This window comes from Vulpes vulpes, chromosome 14 (assembly GCF_048418805.1).
Source record: "Vulpes vulpes isolate BD-2025 chromosome 14, VulVul3, whole genome shotgun sequence".
Taxonomy (NCBI): domain Eukaryota; kingdom Metazoa; phylum Chordata; class Mammalia; order Carnivora; family Canidae; genus Vulpes; species Vulpes vulpes.
In genome coordinates this window covers 17,101,462-17,127,629 of record NC_132793.1, presented here as the reverse complement: position 1 = coordinate 17,127,629, position 26,168 = coordinate 17,101,462, and the positions used below count along the sequence as shown (strand labels likewise).

General features: G+C 43.2%; 1 protein-coding gene across 23 annotated transcripts in view; it reads right to left on the bottom strand.

The window, feature by feature from the left end:
* Window positions 1-26,168, bottom strand: part of PTPRT (protein tyrosine phosphatase receptor type T) — a 1,025,198-nt gene that overhangs the window by 569,806 nt on the left and 429,224 nt on the right. For all 23 annotated transcript variants that reach the window (XM_072735832.1, XM_072735811.1, XM_072735820.1 and 20 more), the window contains exon 7: window positions 11,646-11,939. In XM_072735832.1, coding sequence (XP_072591933.1) covers window positions 11,646-11,939 — 294 coding nt within the window. The remainder of the gene's footprint in view (window positions 1-11,645; window positions 11,940-26,168) is intronic.

Here is a 26,168-nt window from a genome sequence, read left to right as displayed (position 1 = left end):
CCAGTGTCCTAATGACAGAACCTGGAATCCAACTCAGATAAGGCACATCCTTAGTTAGACCGTCCCCTGCTCCATCTGAACACAGCATAAAGCTGTGTTTGCATCCCAGGGCTCAGCAAGTGTGTGTACCTTCCAAGAATGTCAATGATACACTATGATAAAAATAACATCTCACATTTATACAGAGTGCTTTACAATTTATAACCACCTCTCGCATTCACATTCGACTCTGAGGGGGAAGCCTACTTTTCAGTTGTATATGTTTTATACAACACAGCAAAACAGAGAAAATGTTTACAGCAGTCCACAATCTTTTTAAATATATATATATGTATATATATATATATACACACACACACACACACACACACGCACACACATATATATATACACACACATATATACACATATAAATATATGCCATTTATGTGGTGTATGTGTCTGTGCCCGCACGTAAGGACAGATAAAACATGTTTTTAAGGGAAGGTTGTTTTCATTGAAAGAAAGGATCTGATCTCAGCATTAGCCACTCTCCCTTCTACTCCCTTTTACTGTTCACTTCAGTGGAAAAGATACACAAAGAAAGGCCTGGAGCTGAAGCTGGAATCAATCAGGGGAAAGTGGAACTGCTCTGGAAGTAAGAAGACTCTGCATCACCTGGATGATCTGGGAAGGAGAGAAGAAGGTAAAAAAAAATCCCTGCCCACTGCAAGGACCTTTAAGTCTGCAGAAGGATTTCAAATTGTTTGCTTGTAGCATAGTAATGCAATCCCTTGCCTGCATCCCACCAAGCATTGAGAGAAGAAACAGCCTTGTGTCCATGCAGCTTTGGGAGAATGGTAGAGAGAGGCCAGTTCCATATTTTGGTCCAGGTGGGACAGCCAGGAGAAGCAGAATGATATTCTGGAACTCAGGGCAGGCAGTGAAAGGTGTGGGGTGCGGGTGGCACAAGTGCTCCCCTGGGAACCTAGGGGGCAGGATCAGACCAGGTGCAGGATCTTGGAGGGGGAATTCTGGTCAATACTTTACAGCTCTGATAAACTCACCACCTGATATGTGGGCTGCATATTAAATTTCAAAAAACTGGGAGAGTAATTACATATGCAGTTTTGCAAGCTGATTTTTTTAACTTATCATAGCATGAACAATGACCCATGCAATTAGATATTCTATGAAATACATGGTTTGCAATACGAGCATAGAATTCCACTGTGTGCATGCACAAGAATTTATTTAACTATGCTCCTATCGTTGGGGCATTTAAATGATTTCCAAGTTTTGCCCTTATAAATAATGCAGTGACGACCTCCATGTATACATCTCCTTTTGTGCAGCAATGATTATTTCGTTAGAAGAAAACTCGTGAATTGTCCTCTAAATATGCTGTGCCGCTTAACCCACCTGCAGAAATGCCTCTAAGGGACTGCTGCATTGCTCCTTACCAATGCTGATTTTTACCAATTAAAAATATATTTTGGTAATCTTATAGGTTGAAAATGCATTTATTTGATTACCTGTGACATTGGACATTTTAAATTTGTTCTTCACCACGTATATTTTTGTATGACAATTACCTGTCAATACTTTCTGGCCTCTTTTTTTTCTAGCAACATAATGACATTTTTATTGATCTGTTACTCAGAGTTCTTTTATGTAAGAATATTATCCTTTTCTTCTCAATTCTGTCATATTTTCCCACACCTTGCTTACCCATTTGCTTTTTGAATTTTGTTAATATAGTATAGTTTTTCTTCTCCTTCTTTTCTTTTTATATAGTAAAATTTGTAAACTGTGACTCAATGGCATATTTGTTTGCTTTCAATGAACTGAAAGGCCTTCCTAATAAAAGACCAATATTTATTTTCTTCTGGTTCTTGCTTTTTTCTGCTATTAAGTTCTTAATCGATTCAGAATTAATTTAGCATATCATAATATATATGCAATGCATCCTATTTTTCCAAATTATTAACCAATTACAAATATACTATTTGTTAAGCAGTTTTCCATTCATATAAATTTTAACAGCTAGTTTCACTACATACTGGATTTTTTTTCTGGGCTTCAATTATTATAGCTATAACACATGTTGATATTTCACGGTGAAATGTCCCCCACACCATTTTTTTAAAGTGTTATATTGCCTTTTCCTCTATATTATTTCAGATCAATTTTGAAATCACTTTGTCAAGTTCCAAAAAGAATCCCATTAGGGTTCTGATTGCAACAGAATTAAACCCATAAATTAATTTGGGGAGAATTGATAATCCCCCAATATTAAATTTGCTAACCCAACTACATGATATAACTCTCCATTTTTTCAGGTCTTGTTTTATCATCCCTCAGTAAAGTTTTGCAGGTGTGTGTTTTCTTTTTTATGAAAAATTTTGTATTTATTGTGGTAAGTATAGGTATTTTGAATTACAAAATTTTATAAACTTTAGTAGCTCACTTTTATCTACTTTATATTTCATTATAACAGTCTTAGAAATATTAGTCATAAATCATATATATATTCAAGTTTTAGGTGGGAGGTTTAAAATTGCCTGTATTTTCTAAAAATTATTAGCTTTCTTAATCAGTAATGCAGAAATAATGTAGTTATCCTGGATAAAAGAAACAGCAATGTTTTATTTACTTACTTACTGCCTTTGTAACAAGGGTTAAGATTGTTTTTTCTTCCAGAGGTCAAGATTGTAACTAGAAATAGGAAAGTATGAACATATGCACTGAAGTTTCATTTATCTATCTGTCCATCTGACTATCTATGTATTTATATATTTAAATTTTTAAAACTTTAACTCAACTTAGTTAACACGCAGTGTAATACTAGTTTCAGGTATACAAGTGATTCAACACTTCCATACATCACCTGGTACTCATCATGACAGGTTGACTCCTTCATCCCCATCACCATTTCCCCCACCTATTTCTGGTGACCATCAGTATGTTCTGTAGAGTTAAGAGTATGATTCTTTAGTTTGCTTCTCTGGCGTGTGTGTTTTCATACATAGTTTCTGCACATTTCTTGATTTCACTCCTAAGTATTTATATTTTAATTGCATTTGAGAACAAGATACATTTCATTATATTTTTATATGGATATTACTGGCATGTGGCTATTGATTTTTGCTTATTTGCTTTGTGTCTGACCATACTATCAAATCTCTTAGTAATCCTAATAACCGTTTTTTTTTTCCTTTTGGTTTATTCTCTTAGGCTTTGAGGCTATAAGAATGTGTGTTCCTAGAAATTTAAAAAAACAAAAAAAGTCCCTTTCCATTCCTAGCTTAGAATTCTGATCAGTAACGAAAGCTGATTTTTTTTTTTCAAATTACTTTTCAGGTTCTCTGGATATCAGATGGTTTTTACCCTTTAATACTGATATGAAGCATTATACCAATAGTTTTTCCAATATTCAATGTTTTAATCGGTGCCTTTCTGGAATAAACTCAACTTGGTCATGGTGAGTTAGGCTTTCATAATGATGCTGAATTCTGGGGGTCATTTTAGAAAGAGCTCGAGTTTTGTACTGAGGTAGTTAAATGCTCGGTTCCCAGCTAGGCCACCTGGTCAGGTAAATGGCCTTGGATAAGTCACTTACCTTCCAGATAGCCAGTGGAAGAAATTATACCCACCCTAGTAGTTTGCTGCAAGAATTACAAGTAAAATCCTCAAAACAAGCTCAACGCTATGGGCCTTGCACATCACAGAAACTCAAACTAGGTTACTGTGGTTCTCATTATTATAATCATCCATCTTCTTTGCATTGTTGGCTCAAGGTTTTCACAGGTAGAGGAATGACTGACCTCCAGTTTTAAAGTACTTGGGAGCTATTTTTTTTAATCCAGGAAGTTTGATAAACAATAAAAATCCAAACATTCTAGCTCTCATTATCATTCATACTACCTCTCTGTGGCTCATTTTTTCTTCCAATGTCAATTTTTAAGGTTAGGAAGAATCAGGGAGTATTTCCCAGGCTATGTTTGTTGCTTTATTGTACTTTACCTTCCAGGCCCTAGTTCTCTAGGGATCATGGGGGAGCAGAAAAATCTAAAAGTAACAGGATGTTTAATGGGATTTTTCTTGTTACTTGGGAATTCTACCCAAGGCTACGAAACCAAGAAGGTTAAGGAGTAAGTCCTGTCACATTCTCCAGAGAAAAGCCAAGGCGCTTCCAGATGTCCTTTTTAAGACTGTAAGAGGCGCCCCGCTGGACCCAGGAGGCTGCACAGACTGGGAGGAGAGACCCCTGGAGGTTGTGAACAGGTGTAAGGGAAGAAGGCGTTAGCTTGTCGCATCTTCCCTAAACCAGATGAGGAGCCCCAGTAGATGTGGTTTGTGCAGAGAGAGGGAGGAGGAGGGTCTGTAAGAAGGAGAGGGAGAGCTCATGCCCCTGCAGAGGCCTGCTCCCATGAAGACACCCCTGGGTTCATGCAGCAACTCTTTTTTTTTTTAAGATTTTATTTATTTATGCATGAGACACACACACACACACACACACACACACACACACACAGAGGCAGAGACACAGGCAGAGGGAGAAGCAGGCTCCATGCAGGGAGCCCGACGTGGGACTTGATCCCAGGTCTCCAGGATCACACTCAGCGGCGCTAAACCGCTGAGCCACCGAGGCTGCCCCCATGCTGCAACTCTTGAACCGCGTAAGGGGAAAGCAGGCTTTTCTCCCTCTTCATCCCCTCCTCCTTCCTCCATGGTCTGATGCCCTGGGGGAGGAAGGAGGTAAGGAAGCCACAGAGGAAGTGGAGAAGGCAAGGGAGGTGGAAGAATGAGTATCACTTTTCCAAATCATTTTGCACAAGTGGTTGTCATAATCCAAGTTCTGTGGGTGCCTTCAGTATGCGTGCTCACCTGCACGACTCTGGAATCAATGTCCCTTCGAGCATGATGGGGCGTGCATGGAAGCCCCTCTTTCCCTAGTTTGTCACCATGTTGGAGATTTCTCCATTGGGCTCCAGATTTTGCTTTGATTCTGGATGGGATGGTGATTTGACTGCTATTGGCTGATCCTGCTGTGCTTCCCTGAGACTCCTGGGTAATCTCACCAGGATTATGGTGGGACAGAGATGGGAGTTAGATGCCTGGGCTCACACCACCATCCTGCTCAGAAACAAGTGCCATCTGCTTCTAATGCAGAGCCCTAAGAATTAGGCCAGGCAATGCTACCCCCGATTGAAGCTAAGAACTAGGGAAATTAAAAAAGAAAAGTAAAAAGGCCTTGCTAGGCAGTTACATGGCTTTGCTCGATTTTCTAGACCCTTGATCCCTCTTTTAATCCCTCCACCCTGCCCTAGAACTGCATGCTGGATGGAAAACACAGAGCCCACCTGAGGATGCTCACTGACAAGAGTCAGGACTCACTTCCATTCCTTGTTTGCAAGTTCTCACGCTTGTAACCCTTGGCGGCCTCTCAAAAGGAGACGGGTCTGGATAACATGCTTCTCTCTCTTACTTGGGACTAAGACAAAACTGGAAAAAGCGCGACTCCTATCTCCACCCCGGGCCCCAATATCAGGTACCACTGTAGCCACCTCTGCACCCTGCAAGCATGCGTCAAGGACTCCAGAGCCTTGGCCTGCAAAGCCTTTTGTTTCAAGCCTCCCCTACAGCTTAGAGCTGCTGTACTATCCCATCGCTATCTGAGAAAGTAAAGAAACTGCACTAGAGAAGTCCTTTACAACAGGGTCCATCACACCAGAACGAAAGGAATTGGTTTAGATTCTGACACCCTCTTCCTAGGCCTGAGACTTTTATTTTTTTCCAAATAATGTTCATGAAGGGGCTTCTATGTTTTCAGTTCTCTGCTAGGCTTATAACTTATCTCATTGAGACTTCACAACAAAAGTGTATTGTAATCTCTTGTAAATGGAAGAAAAGAAAGAGAGGCACAGACAGGTGTACTGCCATCCAGACAGCAAGTACCAGCTTGAAATAAAAACGAGAATTTTTTTGGCTCTAAAGCCTCCATTCTTCTCACTAAACTCTAATGACTACTCTCACTTCATTGAGCCCAGCAATTTGAATTTCTCCTCTTTATTCCCTTAGAGAAAAGAGACAGATATCACTTCAAGTAGAAATCCATAAATATGTAAATAAAATATAATGTGCAATCAAACCTCAGGTGAAGGGAAGAGGAAGAAAGCCCTCCAAATCAGCAGTGTGTGTCACATTTTGGGCTGCACAAAGTCACTTTTCACTTGGAAAATCTGAACTCCGCGAGACTACAATGAAGTGGGTACCCAGGCAAAGGGGCCTTTGATTTACAAGGAGCAAGCAATCACAGGGTGGCGGAGCAGAGGTTGGGGGGCCTTAGGATCACTTGGCTTTCCAGATTGTTGCTTTGTGGTTCTACAACAGTTACTGCCTAGAGTCTGGCTCAAACAGGGCTTCTGAGGATGAAGGGAAGAGATTTCCAGAGCATAAGAGAGATAGCACGGGGATGCTGAACACCTATATCTGAGAAAAGGGGTATCTGTCTCCTGGGAGTAAAACCAGATCCATAAATAAGGGAGTGTGGCATGGAGGCAGATTTGGGTGACAAGGGAGAATTTCTCCTGTCTGATGCAGGGTGATAGTTTTAAGGCATCAACCAAGCAGGTGCTCAGACCACTGAAAGCACTACCTGGAGAAAAGATGAACTGGCCTGGTGGCGTGTTCTCACTTCTCCTTGTCTCACTGCCCTTCCCAATTGCTGGCCCTGGTCCCATTCTCAATGCCGTGGACCTTGGCCCTCCTTGTGAAATCCAGATATTGATGCCAGAAGCCTGTGTTCTTTTGAACCTAAAGGATACTCCACTGCTACACAGGATCCCATCCAGAGTCTTGTGATAACTGGCTAACATTAGGTAGAGAGCAAGAGTAACCCCCCAGGACCCACAGCAGTTAGATGGTCTGCTATGGGAGAGCATGAGCTTCCTGTCAGAGACAGCACTCAAGGTGAGACTGCGTTGGCAACAGACAGCCCTCCGAGGACCCAACTCCTATCCCTGGATGTCTGTTGATGAGGATGTGCCAGGGCAAACCACCCATCCTTCTAGACAAGAAAACCTTTGAGAGTCTAAACTAGGATCATCAGATTCTGAAACTGGATTTCCTATGAGATGATGAAGAACAAAAGAATATGCCCCACCCCTTCACATACCAGTCAGTTTAACAATTCCTGTTTTAACTTCCCGTTTTAACAATTCATAACCACAACATCCAGAACAATAGCAGCAACCAATAACAATTTGTTTTATGACAGGCATCTGAAGAGTATTTTGAGCTTTTCAAAGCACTCTGATGTACATGATTAAATATGCACCCCACGCCTGTATCTCAGGAAGGGTGGCAAATGATGAAACTGAGCAAAGGAACATGGTGATGAATGAAAAAAAAAAAAAAAACAAATGAATGGGGCATCTCAAGGGAGTAGCATGAAGAAAGAAAATCAGGCTGCTTTCACTGGTACTAAGAAGTCCCTTTGATTCTAAAATGCAGGTGCAATCAGGTGGCTCTCAGGGAAGATGAAGAGGTAGCCCGCTGATCTCTCCTGAGCTCCAGGTTTCCATGTGCCATCATCTGCTATGCATCATCTTTACTCCAAACCCAACATCTTCAAGCCTGAACTTGCTCCCATGCCCCTAACCCATCTATTGGTTTTCCATCTTGAAAAGCAGTTCCACCACTCGTCTCTCAGCCATCCAAACCAGAAGCCTAGAAGCATCGTTTCTGGCCCTCTTCTTCTCTCCTAGATAGTCTGTCTAGGTTTTGAATTAACTGGCTAAGAGTCACGCTCTGAGGCGAGCTCCAGATTATTGGGTTAGAATGCTGCTCTGGAGCCAAACTCTTGACAATCCCCACCTCGCTCCTGATGCACCAAGGACATACCTGGTCAGTGGCCTGTCAGACCTAGATGAACCAGACTACATCCCCACCTGCCCTGGAGCTGGCCCTCTGCTATCTTCCTGAGCTACACTCACTTGCAGCCTGAGCACAGAGTCTGGCACAGGGAAGTAGCTCCGCAGATGTTTGAAGGAAAGGCCTACAGCTGCAGTGAATGAGAGCATGCAGCTGGTCTCCATAGTTGTCAGCTGCTCTACCATCCAAGCCCACCCTCGAGAGGACGCGTGGAGAGTAAACCCCATCAAACCACGTGATGGGGAGTCCCTTGGGCCAAGAGACTCTGTGCTAAACACTGAATTGATCTGCAATCTTGGTCTGATGACTCTGAGCCACAGTCTTCCTTCCATCTACCTCTCAGAGCTGCCATAAGGATCAAGAACCTAAGGGGCACACCACGAAAGTGGCATGCTGGTGTGGCACAGTTGTACCAGGGGTTCTTCAGTGTGGGTGTGTCTCAGCATCACTCAGAGGGCTCCTTAAAGGACAGGATTCTGGGCTCCACTCCCAGAATTTCTGAATCATTAGGTAAGGGCATGGGGTCTGAGAATTTGCATTTCTAAGGAGTTCCTAGGTAATGCTGATGCTGCTGGTCTGGAACTATGCTTTGAGAACAAGTGCTCTGACCATTTTAAAAGCACTGCCTACTGCCTTTCCACAGTGACCCGGTTTCTCTCCACAAAGCATGCTATTTCAATATTCGACTTTATGTTTACGTTTTACCCTTTTTGCTGTTTTGCTGGAATCTTAACTGAGTCTGTAAATTCCTCTGGGCAGAAATTATACCTTCCACACTCCACATTCTCTCATTTTCTGTTTTGCAAAATAATGAGTACATTTCCAGTGCAATTAATAATAGAAAAAGGAAGGGGGGTAGCTAAGAGCACCCACCCCAATAAACAGCATCCACAAATGGATACCAGCCCTGGAATCCTCTTAAAAATTAATTATGAGGCAAAGAACATTCTACCATCATTGGCAATGTGGGAAAGAAGATTATGTTCTTGATGACACATTTTGTAAAATGTGGGTTATTCAAGATTTTAGCTGTAACTTACTTAAACACCAACATTTTTTGAAATATAAAACCACAAACAGCATTTCAACTCATAATTTTTACAGTGATAGTCACACAATTGTGTTTTCAACATGTAAAATCCATTACACAGCCGTGGCAACAGTTTGCAATAGATTGTAAATTTTTATTGAGATGATCATCTTGTGATTGAATTTCAAAATGTATTATATGATCATCAGCAAATAAGTCCATGGGGGCTGCTAAAGTGCTTTAAGTATCATTTATAAAGATCAAAAACCCAGGAAACTCTTAGATTTACCCCACGGAAAGAGAAAAGTCTCATTGGCAAGATCAAATCAATTACTTTTATGGATGAATATTGAATTGCAAAACTGAGATAAGGTATTACCTGGTTTAATAACAAAATCTTATGTCCTTCTGAAATAGTAGGTTTCATAATCAGGTTTCAATAAGGAATTTTACAAAAGGCCCACTTTTGAAAATAATCGAGAAAATGGCATTTCCATTTATCACAGTGGCTCAGTAATATTCAAAGGAATATTCCCAAGCAATGGGCACCCTCAGTAACCTTGGGTTACATGCCATCGAGATGCACTACTGAGGTACTCAGGAATGATTACAGTGAATTCTGCTATAGCTCTTGTTTTGACAACACGAATGTGTTCCAACACGACTGACATATTAGAGGACAATTTGAGCATAACACGAATGTCACATCTGCTATGTGTGATTCTGTATGTAAAGCATTTTTGAAACAGAAAACTACACCCAGCTCAACAAAACCATGCAGGGATACACAGAACGTATCCACCTCAAACATCAACCTGCTATGTCCATTCACTGGGCGTGCTAAAAGCCACATCCACAACTTTCCACCATATTTAGAAAGTACTCTTCACCACCACTGTTGCCCACACGCTTCGACCTTTCTGACATACACTTCCAAAGCAAATTTGCAATCTCTTCAAGGAAATACCCCATATACACTGCAGTATTTATGCATATCCCAAAGCATTAACGTGCATGAAACTGTGCCATGGCTTTTACCTACTTTTGTCACCGTTTAAATGTGTTGCTGATAAAGTATGAGTGCTATGCCCCAATTCCACTTTTTCCCATAACCCTGATAATTTCTGCTACATAACTTCCCATACCACAGTGAATTTTAAGGACATATATGTCACATTATAGAACTAACTGTTTTGCTTTTTTTGTTCCACGGGGTCACTGTGATGATGGGTCCTTTTTTCCCCATGCAGAAGTCATCAGTGACCCTTTTCCCAGTGGAAGCCAATGGCTCACACTGCCACTTCCCTGCATACCCTCCTCCAACCCCGTGGAAAAGTCTCACCTCTGTATTCCATGCTAATGGTGCATGCCTCCATGTTTTCATGTGATGTGACCAATGATCAATGGCATTTGAGTCAGATAAACCTGAATGCAAATTCTGACTGTGCCACTTCCCTACATACCCCCAAGTGTATGTCAGAAAGGTCGAAGTGTGTGGGCAACAGTGGTGGTGAAGAGTACTTTCCAACCCCATGGAAGAGCCTCACCTCTGTATTCCATGCTGATGGCGTATGCCTCTTTGTTTTCATGTGATGTGACCAATGATCAATGGCATTTGAGTCAGAAAAACCTGAATGCAAATTCTGACTGTGCCATTGGTCAATTCTATTTTGGACAAAAAGTTTAAAAAATATTGGGTCTCTATTTCTTTACATATATATGAGATAAAAGTAATCAAATGGTTACTTAGGAAAAATGAGATGATATAATGTGATTTGGAAGAAAAAACAAAAGAAAACACTGAATTAACTTCTTGAGTTATGTTCAGAGCTGGAATATCTTAGGGAAATAGTCAGAGATACAATCCTAGTCAATGTTCCTTACTGGAAACACCATAGAAGCCTGGAGGATACAAGAAGCCCAGGGATACAAAATGGTTGGATCAAAAGAATCCTCTAAGACACAGTCCCAGACACCAAAATCTTAAAGCAGCATCCAAAAACTTCAGAGAAATTGTTAAAGCCAAAGCCCCCAGAGTACCCTGAGCCAGGAGCTTGCAGAGATACAGAATTCAGGGGGCCCTTGAATAGATAGTCCCAGTCCAGACTCTCAGGCTGGAACCAGGAGGCCCCAAGATAGTTGGCACCAGGAACCCTTCAGAGACAGAATGTGGACCAGGAACTCTCAGGGAAACTATGAAAACCAAGGGCTCATCAGGGTCACAGGCCCAGCCAAGGGACCCTCAGCGACCAAGTCAAAATCACAAACACCTTAAGATATGTAACAAGAAGCAGAAGCATTCTGAGATATAGTGCAAACGAGACCTTTATAAGGCATACAGGGCCAGGAGCCCTCAGGGACACAGAGCCAGGAGCCCTCAGGGTCACTTTGAGCACTAGGAAGCCTCACACACACAGAGGCACCAGAAGTCCTTAGAGAGACAGAACCAGTGTCCCACTGACACAGTGTCAGAACCAGGAACCTCTCCCTGACATAGCTGGAGTCAAGAGGCTCTATGAATCATGGTCATAGCCAGGTGATCTCCAGAGTTGACACCAGAGCCAGGAGGTCCTCTAAGGCAAGACCAAACCCTGACTGTTGCTCTTCACAAAAGGAAGCACACTCCCATCAAAGAAGTTTAGAAATGACTGTCACAGAACTCCAACCTCTCAAAATGTAGTCATAAAGAAGTTCTTACCTGCACACTTGGTTCTGGTGGTGAGGGGAGGCCCTGGTGGTCCCGTGCCTCCCTCCCCTGGTCGTGTGAGCAGCACCCGGATCTCATACTCCACATCAGGGTCCAGATGCCACAGCTTATAGTTGGGAGAGTCAACTATGTGGGTCTCAGCCCAGGTGCCTGTAGTGGTGCGATATTCCACCTCCTTCAGGATGATGGGGCCATCCCCGATGATTGAGTTGGCATTTGGCTTAATCCACAGGTATGTGGCCCCTACGGCCAGCAGCTCTGGGGGGGCAATGGGTGTGGGAGGCTCTGGAAGACAAGCAATCAGCAAAGGATGTCAGACTCAAGTGGTTTACAGAGAAGAATCCAAGCATGTACACACAAGGACAGGATTCCAGGGAGCCACATACACTAGCTCAGATCCCTTTCATAACTCCATTCATATCCTACTGGAATTTCCTCAAATTATATGTAAATACCTGAATCAGTATTTCTTCTCCCACCCTACCAAATCTCCTTCATTTAAAGACAGTAAAGAAAGAAGGCAATTGTGGATAAATGGTTTTTCTAGAATACAGCAAAGCTGCCTGGATTAATATTCTGCTTTCTATCCTCAAACAAGCACATGTCTTTACTAAAGTGGAGTTTGGTTCAAAGCCCAGGGGAGTCTGAGGTTTACAAACGTTTCTTTCATAGTAACACACAGATTGTTAGTGGAAGCTCTCCCCAAATAGTGCTGTGAGCCTAAGTAGCAAAAGGATGATGGCACAGCAAAAATTCAGTTTCTTCCTGAACTCCAGAGGGATCCCTCCAGGAGGGAGAGTGTCACTGACACAGTGTCCGCTATGAGAATCGAGGGTCAAGGGAAAAGTCATGCGGAGTTATCCGCATCTGCTTTGGGTTGGCCCTCCCCCATTAAATTCTATTTCCTCAGCTAAATAAATCAGAATTTCAACAGCACTTATGGTGAGTCTTTCTGGCAATCCTTAGTCCACTGGCAAAGCTGCAGAAATTAACGTTAATTTTGTATTTCTTATTTACCAAGAAATCTCATATGCATTACTTTGTGTGAATCTTGGGACATTATCACTTCCAGTCTGATGGACAAAAACAAAGAACCCAAGCAATGGGGCACTGAACGGAGATCATAAAGCAGGTAAGGCAGGTTGGAACCCACATCTTTATCCCTTCCAAGGCCAGCTATTCCCTTGAAAAGCTGTTTGCCTCTAAAATGTTCATTTTCTAAAAATCAAAGTGGATATATTTGTCAATTTTGTCTGTAGCAAAAAATAGCAAGTGGGACAATATAGAAAATGAGAATAAGGAGAAAATAAGCCCCCTTCCCTACCACCCAAAGTAACAGCCATTTATATTTCTCCATGCTCCAATTTCTGTTCATATATTTAAGCCTTTTTCATCCAGCTACAGCAACATAAAGACCCAATGTTTTTCTTCCCTCACTTACTACATTGTAAAGACTTCATTTACAACATAGACTTTGTCATCACTGTTTTAAAGTGATGACACTACAGAAAAATCTGTCAGGTAATCACATTAACCAATGAGTTATTCCAAGTTTTGCTGTGGTAAATAATGCTGCGGTGAACATCTTTGTGCAAATGACTCCAGTTTTAGTTATTTATTTATATTTTTTGGAAGCAACTGCCAACAGAAATGGAATCTGTCAATGGGTACGAACAATTTATTGACAACCAGAGTAGAATTAGGAAGTGGAGGGAGGAGGAGGCATCTAGGGGTGAAATACAACTTTTGGAGGGCCTCTGGGCTATGCAGGTGGGTAAGGCAGGTACAGGTTTCACTGTGGAACTCAGGTGAGAGCTTCAGGATAGATCAGACTCATTCTGTGTTTGCTTTCTAATTAATTACCTAGCCACAAAGATTCTCCAGAGACAGAATAATTGCTATGAAACAGAGGTGGACAATATTTTCTCAGTGTGACTTGAAGCAAATCTTAAGGGACAACTTCAGATTGCCTCTATTAAAGCCTGCCATTTGGTCAGAGAAGGAAATTAAGCAGATTAGTCAAGCTAGATGCTTTTCTTTACAAAGCCATGAAGGTTATTACTCAAGGCCTTGTTATCTCAAAGGTGTTTGCAAATTGATTTTTGTATAATTTGTTTCAGGTAGAGAAGTTAGGTTAGCAGGCAGATAATTTCTGGGCTCATCCTTTGTGCATTTTAAATATATAGACTCTCTGATCACCATTGTCAACTCTCCAGAGTTCCCATCAGTTTCCAGGGAGGCCCCAAGAGTGGTATTTTGTAGCTCTGTGATGACTCTGCCCAACTCCTTAATATAATTATTCACAGGCTGGCCCTGGACAGAATTAAGAGCAGCAGACTGCAATACTTTGGGGCTTGCCCAAGTGACCACATTAAGCTCTCTCCCATCGACTTTACACCATGGTTTTTGCTCTATTTCAGGCATTAGCAGTAAAGTGCTGACCATCAGAAAGAAAATAAAGTACCAGGCTCGCCAAATGTTTGGTCTCTTGCCACGTATTTCTGATGGTAGGTACAATATAGTAACAAACATTCCCTCGAGTAAATAAATGTCTCCATCTCAAATGACTTAGGTGTTCACATGTCCCTGTGCAGTCTAGTCAATGCTGTTTTCTCTCCCTCTGTCCCCTCAAGAGATTATCATGAAATACATCATAGCCCTTCAGGTACTTGGCTCTAAGCAGCCACCAGATTATTGTTTTGTTTTCTCTTTTGTTAGTAATCCTCTGATTTATAATTGGCATTCTTTATAAGTCACATGTTCGAGTGGCTCAGAGAGAGAAGTAGGGATGAGACACACAATTATTATTGTTATTATTATTTTGGGGGGGGTAAACACCTCCCTTTTTTAAATGAACAGAAAGACTGCGTTTGTCAGTTCTTCTCTTTTAACATGAACTACTCAACTAGACAGTCCAAGAAATCTAGGAGGTCATCTAATCCAATAATTAGAGTCTTCAGAATGCAAACCAAGGCCCAGAAGGGTCCATGGCCTATTAACTAGAAGGAGGTGGGGGCAGAGCATCAGAAGTCAGGGCCCACATAGCATTCCTGCCTCTCCCTTTTGCTTCTTGGGCTTCAGATGTTTATGTAGTTAGCCAGAAAGATGATCCTGAGGAAACGTCCCTAGTAGTTTTTAACTTTTGAGGATGCATAGACCCTTGCAAAGATCTGGTGAGAAATTCCAGCCTCTCTTCCCAGGAAAATGCACATAAGCCTGTAACTGAGAGTTACACCCACCATTTCAGAAATTCGGGAGCCCTTCTAAAGCCTTTACATGAACTTCTGAAGAGGCTATGTTGAAAATAAATGTACAGAGATCATCCTGGCAGTCCACATGCCCATAATAGTTTACACTTCTTTGGAACCCAAAGCCACCCTTTGCCGAAGGGGCTAGCAGTTGGGAGTATAGTCATGTAAGGAAATGGAACTGGATGTGAGGTTCACAGACCAAGTGCTTCCAGGTTCCCAATCATCTGGGTCAAGATAAACATGCTAAGATTCCATGAGACAACACAAAGTAAATGTGTAGGTAGGTCCTCATGGCCATGACCCACCCAACACATTCATAGATTTAACATTTGGGCTAAAACATTTTATACATAAAAACATGATCCTACCCATGAAATGCTATATCCTAAGTAGAAATCTTTTTTTATATATATATTTTTATTGGAGTTCGATTTGCCAACATATAGTACACCCAGTGCTCATCCCGTCAAGTGCCCCCCTCAGTGCCTATCACCCAGTCAGGTCATCCCATCCCCCACCCACCTCCCCTTCCACCACCCCTTGTTCTTTCCCAGAGTTAGGAGTCTCTCATGTTCTGTCTCCCTTTCTGATATTTCCCACTCATTTTCTCTCCTTTCCCCTTTATTCCATTTTCACTATTTTTTATATTCCCCAAATGAATGAGACCATATAATGTTTGTCCTTCTCTGATTGACTTACTTCACTCAGCATAATACCCTCTAGTTCCATCCACATTGAAGTAAATGGTGGGTATTCATCGTTTCTAATGGCTGAGTAATATTTCATTGTATATATAGATCATATCATATTCTACAAAGGCTGGCTTAGGAGCTTGGGTTGCTATAATAAAATACCAAAGACTAGGTGGTTCAAACAACAGACATTTATTTCTTACAGTCTGGGAGGCTAGGAAGTCCAAGATCAGAATGTCTGCGAATTCAGTTCCTGGTAAGAACTCTCTTCCTGGTTTGCTCCTTGTTATGTATTCCCATGGTAGAGAAAGAGATCTTGGGTCTCATCCTCCTCTCATGAGGGCACTAATCGCATAACGGGAGCTCCACCTACATGAACTCATTTAAACCTAATCACCTCCCAAAGGCTGCCACCTCCTAATAGCATCACATCCAGGGTTAGGGCTTCAATATATGAATTTGGAAAGGGAGGGACACACATTCATTCAGTCCATAGCAGAGACTATGTTTTCAAATTCACCCTTCTCTTCATGAAGGGCTTTGTCTAACTATCATGGTTTTGTGATGAACAACCTGACAGAACTCTCTGTGAAAGAAACCCCAACTAGTACATACTCTCCGCTTCTCAGGTGCCAAACAGAGTGCTGAGTATGTGGACTTTAGTGGTAGAGAACAATGCAGGTTCTCTGGATGCATGGAATGAGAAGGTAAGGAAGTCAATTAAAGCAGCAATGACAATAAAATGGAATGAGGGTCATGATAGGGGTGGCAGAGGCAGTTATGAAGCCTATGAAGGGACCTAATCTGATCCAGAGGTTAAGGAAGCTCTTGCAGAAAGAGCTTGTAACCCGTGGGCCTGCAATTCATGTTAAGTTTATGAGCAAAGAGAGAATGCCTTTGGGGGTCCTATAGTTCTGAGATGCTTGAGAAGGTACTACCCAGGGCCAGACTGGTAAACAATTAAAACTAGGTGTTCAGAACATTCATTTGTTCACTCATTCTACAAACACTGAGCACCTGCTATCTATTGCACGCTGTTCTGAGCACTGAGGATTCAGCAGTAAACAAACCAGACACAATCCGGCTATCAGCCGCTCACATACTAGCTTTCACTCAAGGACTGAAAGAGGAGTAAGAAGAAAAGAAGGTAATTCAGAAGCTGAGGAGGAGGAGGAAATTGGAGGATGAGCCGAGTCCAGGTGTGTGCTTATGGATCATTCATATGATGTGCATCCATACAACAGAATACTGCACAGCAAGGAAAAAGGAATGAACTACCGACACATACGACATGGGCCAATCCCAAAATTACATTATGCAAAAGAAGAAAAGAAGAATCCATGATGATTCTGTTTATATGAAAAGTTCAAAAAGAGGCAAAATTGATCTATGATGATGAAAGTTAAAATTACAGTTACCTATGTGAGTAGGTACTCACTGGGATAAGGCACAAAAGAACTTTCTGGAGTACTGAAATGAACCCCATATTGATCTGGGTGATAAAATAATAAAAATCAGAAAAATGTTACCTCTGGTCAGGTGAATGCTTGGAAAAGGACTTGAGAAAACTTTCTGGGATCATAAAAATTTTGGAATGTTGACTGGGTTGTGTAAGACTTATGAAGCTGCACAATTAAAATATAGGTATTTTGCAATGTGTGCACAATATGTTGAAGAAAAATAAAGAAACAAAAAAAAAATATGCCTGTCTGCAACCCAGCAGGGAGGAAGAATGACACTAAATTTTACCTAAAGCTGAAACCCAGAATATCTGAAGGTACTGAGCCTTTAATCCCATGTCATTTATTTCCAAATAATTCTATCAGCATCATCAGGTGTTTAAATTCATACTATTTTTCCTGTGAAGAGGTTGTTACACACACCAGTTTTCATCCATGAGCCTTTTCACATATGAAACTACCAATGCTCTCTTTCTACTTGACCCTGTACCTCACCTGTGCAAAGCCAGGAATAAGTGTCTCATATTTGATGGCACTCTCTGCTGACAAAGTCTGGAACCAAATCCAGAGGGAGAAAGTCTGGCCTTCAGGGAGCTGAGCTGGGAGATGGCATTGGTCCCTTCCAACCAGGCATCAAAGCACTTCAAGGAGAAGCCCTGGTGAGCCATCCATATACATGTCCTGAGCAGCAACTACCCTGGACCTGCCTAGGCTCTCCTTCAACATGTAGGTGGTGAGGTGACCCCTTAATATAATTCCGCCTCGCCCTCAGGCAGCAATCTCCAGACCAATCCTGTCTTTCTTTTTCCTGCTGTGAGCACTTGTAACAGTTTGACTCCCCAGAAATTCCTACAGAGAGCAAAAGTGCTTCAAATAGCTAGAGAGCAAGCTTTGTGCGTATGTATTGTCTGCTCTGGACAGAAATCAAACCTTTTGAGAAAAACTAAATATTGCTAGGACATGAAGTAAGCCTCCACATGTTTTAGGTGGATAGAACCTGGCCTCTGACACTTTCCACCACCCTCCACCCCGTATCTGATCATCTTTCTGATCACATCACTATTTACCTACTCATGAGTCAGTAAATAGTGCCCCCAGGCCATACTACCCACCAACATACACACAGACCCTCACACTCTTTTATCATTCCTACTTCCATACTTTTGCACAAGCCATTTCTCCTGATTAGAACATCTTTCCTTTTACTTTTAACCAAATCAGGCCCATTTTTTCTTTTCCATTCTGCTTCAGGACTACTCAGCTGCATGACACAGTGGGTGCTCAAAGCATCACCCTCCTTAGATATTCCACTGAGTGGCATGCAAGACCATTTCATAAAATAATGAATTAAGGATCAAAAAGGAAAATGGGAAACTAGTTTGGAGTCAGGGTCCAAATCTTTCTTTGCCCTGACGTTACCACCAACCAGCTCTGTGACCCTGGACAAACCACTCAATCTTCCAAGCTCTCCACTTTTTCATTTTTAGAATGAAAGACTATTTTAGAATTTTAATTAGAGAGGGATCTAAAGGCTCTACCAAGGACTATAGAGATGCTATGTGCATATGTTCACTAACTCTATCTTGACTGTGAATTGTCAACAGGAGAAATTCCATTTCTTCCTCCCTTGTGTGGACCCATGAGGCCCCTGAACAGAAGATCCAAGTAGACACAGCACTAATTTACCAGTACATGCCTACCAGAATTAGAACTTTGTGCCCCAGTTGAACATAGGGTCAATGTTCAATAAATATTGGATGTCTTATGCAAAGAAAATATTTGATAAATTTTCCCAAAATAAGAAATTGGGGTTGCAAAGAAATGAAAGAGAGCAAGAAGGAGAATGTTACAAAGAAGAGTGAATGGATATCCATGCTAAGAACTGGAAATGCTTGGGGAAAAGACATGAAATAAGTAGAACAGAACAATAATCAAAGACGTAGCCAAAGAAAATTTCTTTGAAATAAATGAAGATCTGAGTTTGCAGAGTATGAATAACATGGTGGGCTTCAGGCAAAATCAATGATGAGACTTAAAATTAAGCACCAACTGATAATATTTTGAAAGACTGGAAAGTTCCTATAAGCATCAAGAGTTTTAAAAACACATCTCTGTCAAAAAAAAAAAAAAAAAAACAAAGCAAATAATTCTTAGACTTCAGCATATAATATATATATGGTGATATAATATATATATCGTGATATAATGGTGATATAATGTGATATAATGGTGATATATGATATAATGGTGATATAATGGTGAAGTTGATGAAAATTGTAATAATAATCCCAAATGACTGCAGTGGCAGCTAATATGTACTGCAAAATTTGATCCACCTGTCACTGTTCTTAGTGACAGAACTGGCGTCTGTCTTCCAAGTAATTTTTTGTCTAAGGAAGACTAACCCCAGTCCACCTTGAGCCAAAATCATGACTCAAGGATGGAGGGATTGATACACTAAAAGGGTTGGTCTTATGGACACACAAAATTCCTCTGGAATAGTCTTTCACTCTTCCCCTTCTCCAGGTGACTCATTTTTCTTGTCTTTAAGAGTGTGTTCTCCTCTGGGATGCCCTCCTGGATATTACCTCAAGGCTCTCTGTTCTCTGGGCTCAATGGGTGTCTCAGCTCAGGGTCCCAAGAAATAAAACTTGAGACAAGGATTCTGGGCAAGTGACTGGAGGAATTCTGAGGAGGAGTAATGGTAGGACAAAGGTCAGGAAGCCAAGGATGGATGTAATATGGGCTGCAGACTAGATCAGTCTGATCCCAAGGGAGCTCTGGAGCACAAAGTGCACCACCTCACTCATCCCCCATTGAGGCAAGGGTGTCAGCTGTTTGTACCCTTGTGTCATTAATTGGGTAGAGGCTGCTCGAGGGGTGCAGACATTGTTCCTCAGCCAAAGAGCATCCATGTGGCAGAGGAGTTACCCCGGGAAGAGTGTAGTAGTTTCCTAGGGCTTCTATATCAAGATACTACAAACTGGGTGGCTTAAAGCCTCAGAAATTTATGGTCTCACAGTTCTAGAATTGAGAAGTCTGAAATCAAGGTGCCAAAAGGGACATGCCCCCCCCTCCCTACCCCTACCAAAACCTCCAGGAAAGAATCCTTCCTTCCTCTTTTAGCTTCTGGTGCTTGCTAGAAATCCTTGATCTTCCTTGGATTAGAGGTGTGTCTATCTGATTTCTACCTCTGTCATCAGTGGCCTTCTCCCCTGTATGTCTGTGTGTCTATGTCCAAATGTCCCTCTTCTGATAAGGACTCCAATCACATACTAGATGAGCACCTAGCCTACTCCAGTATGACCTCATTTCAACTCAATAAATTACATCTGCAAAAATCCTCCTTATTTCCCAATATGGTCATGTTCTGAGGCTCCAGGAGAAACATGAATTTGGCGGGAGGGGGAAACGATCAATATTCAATCCAGTACAAGGGGCAATTGTGAGCCACTAGCAGCCATACTCATGGCAACTAGGGGATGGGTGCCGGTCAGGGGAAGGAGACATGGACTGTGCATACCAACAGTGTCCTCTGTAGTGGACAGGCCACTCAGTGCTCCAAGGCACAAATTCATCACAGAACTTGTACAGTTCATGATCACATGCTGGTGGATCTGTCTGAAGAACAAACACCAAGCCATCTCTACCTGTGTCCCTAGACCCTATCACAGGGCCTTCTCCATAGTGGGCTTCATCCTGGAGCCATTGCACCCCAGCAGTTCTTCCCTCCCCAATGTGTTTTTTTAAAAATATTGTATTTATTTATTCATCAGCGACACAGAGAGAGGCAGAGACACAGGCAGAGGGAGAAGCAGGCTCCCTGCAGGGAGCCTGATGTGGGACACGATCCTGGAACTCCAGGATCACGCCCCGGGCTGAAGGCAGACGCTCTACTGCTGAGCCACCCAGGGATCCTCCCAGTGTGGTATTTAAGGAGATGAACCATCCATGAACATTATTCTTCCCTTTTCTGCCATAGTATTTCTTAGAAATCTAAGCAACTTCTTTCTATGGCAGACCCACCTTTTGGCCATATACAGCAGATTCTGGTGGCACCCAGACCACGTTCTCTAGACTTACCTAGAGGTCACTTGTAGTTTCAGTGGGTAATACTGCCATGCATTGATGACTTCCTACCTCCAGCACCTACATCTCCCTGTCCAGTAGCTTTCTACAGCTGCCAGACTTCAATGGCAAGTCAGGATATTACCGCTCCCAGTAACAATTCTCCCAGTGATGAAGGAGAGTTGATAAACATCCCAGTTTCCTGGATCCTCCGTGGGACAATGGGCCTGTTTTATTTAGTCTTTCAAAGGATCTCTAGTGAGAGGCTGAGCGTCAGATACCATCCCCCAGCCCGAAACTACCAGCTGTGGTTCACGTGCCCTTTAGGAGAAGCCTTCCTTTCCTGCCTCACTTCCCCTTCCCTTTACCAGTGTTCTCTTCAAATTCCAAAAAATTACTTGCAAACCGTTGTCTCAGAGTCTGCTTTTGGAGAAATCCAAAGTAAGATATTAGGAAAGTTAGGTAACTTCTCCTTGGCTCAGTTTCCTCATCTGAAAAATGGGGATGACAACACCTCCCTCATATGCGTTTGCCATTAGGATCACATGAGGTAGTAGAAGCAACAGTCTCAGGACAGCCCTAGTTCATCACAAGTGTACTGTGTTCCACTATTGTCTACATCTTCCCAACCAGCAGTTGGTGGGAAACCCAGCTGGTGCCCTTATTTTGTGCCCCTGCCCCCATCCGGAGACACAAAGATTCTATTAAATGCATTCCCTTTCCTGTGTCAGGATAAAAAGGGGCCACAGTGATGTCAGAGTATACTCCTGCCAATATTTTCACAAGCAAATACATTTAGGAGTATTACGGTCTACTTAACACAGTCATATTACAACCAATGAAGTCATTTAAAAAATGCATAATTCAGTAATGACCTAGCACCAGGCGAGATTTCATGATCTGTAACACTCTGTCTGCTCCTGGCTCCTCTTTCTTCCCCCAGCGCCTCGATAGTTTGGAGATTACTCTTTGCTGGGCCACTTCCCAGAATTAAGAACAGAGTAATCGTTCTAGAAGAGCCTCTCTTTCCTTGCCTGCTAATCAAGAGTCCTAAGAAAGTATGAATCAGGAGTCTCTTTCTCCAAGGGAGGGGCCCAGGAGAGCCAGGATTCTTCAGAATCAGAGCATCTGGTCAGAATCAGAATCAGAGCACTGCAGAAACATCTGGTCCTGGAATAGCACAGGTCTGTGCACAGGCACCATCTGCCTCTCCTGCCCCAACCCCATCCAGCAGGCAGGCTATAGAGAATTGAGTGGAAGGAACTCGGGCTCTGGCCAGTTTGAATCTCTGAGTTCCAGAGACATCCAATCAGTAACACGTGCAGGATGAACAATGGACAAGGGCAAATGCTCTCTCAACCCCAGTGGACGAGAGCAAATGCGGGCTCTACCCTAGGATTTACCGCATGCAGACTCCTTTACTCCTCCTATCACACCCTGAAGTAAGCACTATCATAGTATCCATTTTACAGACAAGGAAACCATCTGTAAACCTTAGTTATATACCTCTGGTCTTCTGGATCCAAGCCCACCCTGTTATAACTGGATCTGTGACTCTGGGGCAGGGATTCTAGAAACTTTATCTCGGGTTCCCTTGCCAGCCTTGGCTCAGTCCTACCAGTAGAGGCTCTCTGCAGAGATCAGAAAGGTGGAAGAGGGAAGAAAATGCTGGGAAATCTCCCATCTGACCCTGCAGAAGCATTACCATCCATGGCCTCCCTCTTCAGAGGGCCCAGCATCACCCAGCAGGGTTTGTCCTCCACGCTCCTATTCCCTTGGGTTACCACAGGCCCCGGGTGTGATAGATGCTTCCTGCAATTCCTGGCTACCTTAGTGCCCCATGTATGTTCTGGCAACCTCCCAACACTTGTGTAACTCCCTTCAATAAAACTCTCTGAAGTACCTACTGTGGTTTGGGATTTCCTTCCTGGATCCTGACTGAGATAAGAAGATCGTAGAATAATCTCAACTTCGCATGCGAGCAAACGAAGGCACAGAGGTTGAGAATCTTATCCGAGATCATGCAGCTATGACCTGGTGGCTTTTGGACACCTGGGATGCCTTGCTCTGGTCTGCGAGTCCCACCGCACCGATGCACCTAACCGGCCCAGTGCTCCTAACACTGGGGTCAGCAGAAGGGCAGGTGAGCAGATAAGAGCCAGGGAGGTAATTTTTTTTTTTGTTCCATGAACAAATACTGAGGGCTGATTCTATGCTCGGAAGATAGGGAGTCAAAGCCAATAACTGTCTCTACCCTGGAGGAACCAAAGAGGCCACAGCGAGTGAGAGAGACACAGGAATCGATAAGGGGCAAAATGCTGTGACAAAGGCTGCACAGCAGCAGGCCAGGGTTCAGGAGACACAGAGAGGAGTGTAGTACACAGAAGAGTGTCCCTCGGATGATGCCCACACCCTAATCCCCCAGCTTTACATGTCAAAAACAACTCTGAAGATGTGATGAAGTCTTGAACGGACCCAATGTAATCAGAAGGACCCGTGTAAGTGAGAGAGGAAGGCAGAAGAATCAGAGCCAGAGGGGGGCTGAGAGATGCTGCACAGCTAGTTTTGAACACAGAGGAAGGGGCCACCAGCAAGGAATACAAGTAGCCTCTACAAACTGCAGAAGGCAGGGAACAGACTGTCCCCTGGAGCCCAAGGAAATGTAGCCCTGCTGCCCCACTGTAGACTGTTGACCATATTTGTAAGATAATGAATTTTTATGTTTTAAGCCACTGAGTCTGTGGTAATTAGTTACAGCAACCCTAGGGAAGTTCTTTGAGTAGGAAATCAGATGGAGGAAATGAGGGAAGACATCCTGGAGAAATCAGATCATGAAATCATAAAAGAAGAAGACAGTCTAACTGGCATCTGGGGAGGAGGAGCCTTCAGAAAGACGAGAAGAGCCTGTGTCATTCCAGAATGGCACAACCTGCTGGAGCATAAGATGGGGGAGGGAGAAATGGAAAAGTCAACAGGGACCAGACAAGGAAAGGTCTTCCTGAGGAGTCAGGGCTTTGGCCTGAGACTTTGTAAGGAGTGGTGTGATATAGGCACCTGTTCTTTCTGGATTACTCTTGAATGTAGGGTGAAGAATGGAGCTGAAGGAGAGACATCTGAGTCAGGGGACGTCATGTCCATCACTGAGAGGGAGATGATGGATGTCTGGACCAAGGTAATGGCCACAGGGCTGGAGAGGAAGAGGACTAGACTCAGGTTTAGGGCACAGGCCAGGACTTGATCACTGATTGGATCGAAGGTGCAGCAAAGGGACCAGTACTTGGACTAGTACAAGCACAAGATTAGGATCCAACAGGCCAGGTGAGTCCTGGGCACATGCACACCTGCAGAGCCCAGACTTCCACAATGCCTGCCTGGTGTAGATATGAAATGTCCATCTCAGACCCCCTGCCCAGCATCCCAGGGCACTGTACTGGCTTCTGCACACAAGGCCCAGTACCCTGGACTCCATCTCTTTGCATTTTCATATTCATTTTCCCTTGTAATGGGCAGTCAGACAGAGAGTTTGGCCTATAACCTCTATCACTTATTTTTATGACTTTGGGCAATTTAATTAATTTCCCTGAACCTCAGTTTTTCCATGTATAAAACCAGAGTAATGGATCCTATCTCACTGGGTCCTTGTGAAGACCAAATGCAGATATCTATAGCATGACAGGCCTCAGATAAATGTCAGTTATTCCCTCCTCCCACCCCTCACACCCTCTGGCTCTTGTCCCTCTCCCCATCCCATAGCTCCCTGCATTAAGGGTCATTCCACCATTCCTCAAGCCTCCCGTGATCTCCACTCTGAGCATCTGGGGAGCACTAGGGCATCTGGGGCTCCTGTAGCACATGTAATGAAATCAATTTCAGCTCTAAGCATGAGGGAGCCGCTCATCTCCCACCGGGTCAGGCCACACAGCAAGGACCAGGGGGAGAACATAGCAGCCGTCTTGACAGAACACGTCCGAGAAAAGCAGGAGTAAAGGGAAAGGAGGTGCTGGGGAGGAAGGGAGGGAGGGAGGCAGGGAAGATGAAATTCAGGGCAACCTGAGTCCAGGCAGCTCCATCAGTTGCTATGCTACCAACCGCAGTGAAAGAGCACAGGAAGGGGGCTGGGGCTTTAGAGATATTGTTATTTTGCAAATTTCTCTCCTCAGCATATCCGGGTATGCAGGAGGGGTGGGGGGGTGGAGATGAGGGCTGTGTCTCTAAGCTGCTCAAAAGGCCCAAGTGACTACAAATATCCACTGCTGGAAAGTATCAGGAGAAGGTGTCCAGATGGATTAGGAAGCTTGCCCACAACAGCCTAAACAGTTTGTGCAGAGAGCTTAAGAGGTGAATGATGCCCCCTTTATATAAAGGAACTGAAAAAATGGCCTCTTCCATCCCCCCCCAGCCCCACCCATGGCTCCACCAGGAGCTGCCTCTGCAGTCTGCCAGCCAGCACGAAGACAGAGTTAGCATCAGGCCTACACTGCAGCCTGCTAGGAAAGGACTTAGGAACAACAGAACACAGCAAGGTCCATGGGTCACTGTCCTTTCATAGTCCAGAGGCCACATTTCTGACTCAGACAGGTGGAGACCAGGCTCTGAGAACAGGATGGGTGGCTTCATGTTGGCACCCACCACAGCCCACTGCAGCCAGGTACTTCTGTGGCAGGGAGAGAATATGAGGGAGAAGGCGGCATATTTCCTGGGTATCACATTTCAGACACTCTTCTTGATACCACTAGGTACCTTCATCATGTACATCTTAAGCACAGACAGAGGTTAACCCAAAAAGACACAGAGCAACCTCTGAGGGTATCGACAAAGTGACAGAATTTTTAGACAGAATGCCTTCCTGGGACAAAACTCTACTTGAAGATAGAAGGTAAAATAAGCTTGATTTTTTACATGCATAAAAGGTTTCAAGGGAATACCATCTTTACACAAATTCTTTCACAGAATACAGAAGAGATACTTCCAAACTCATTTGACAAGCCTAGGATAACTGTCATGCCAAGACCTTACAAAGATATCACAAGAAAAGAAATTTCT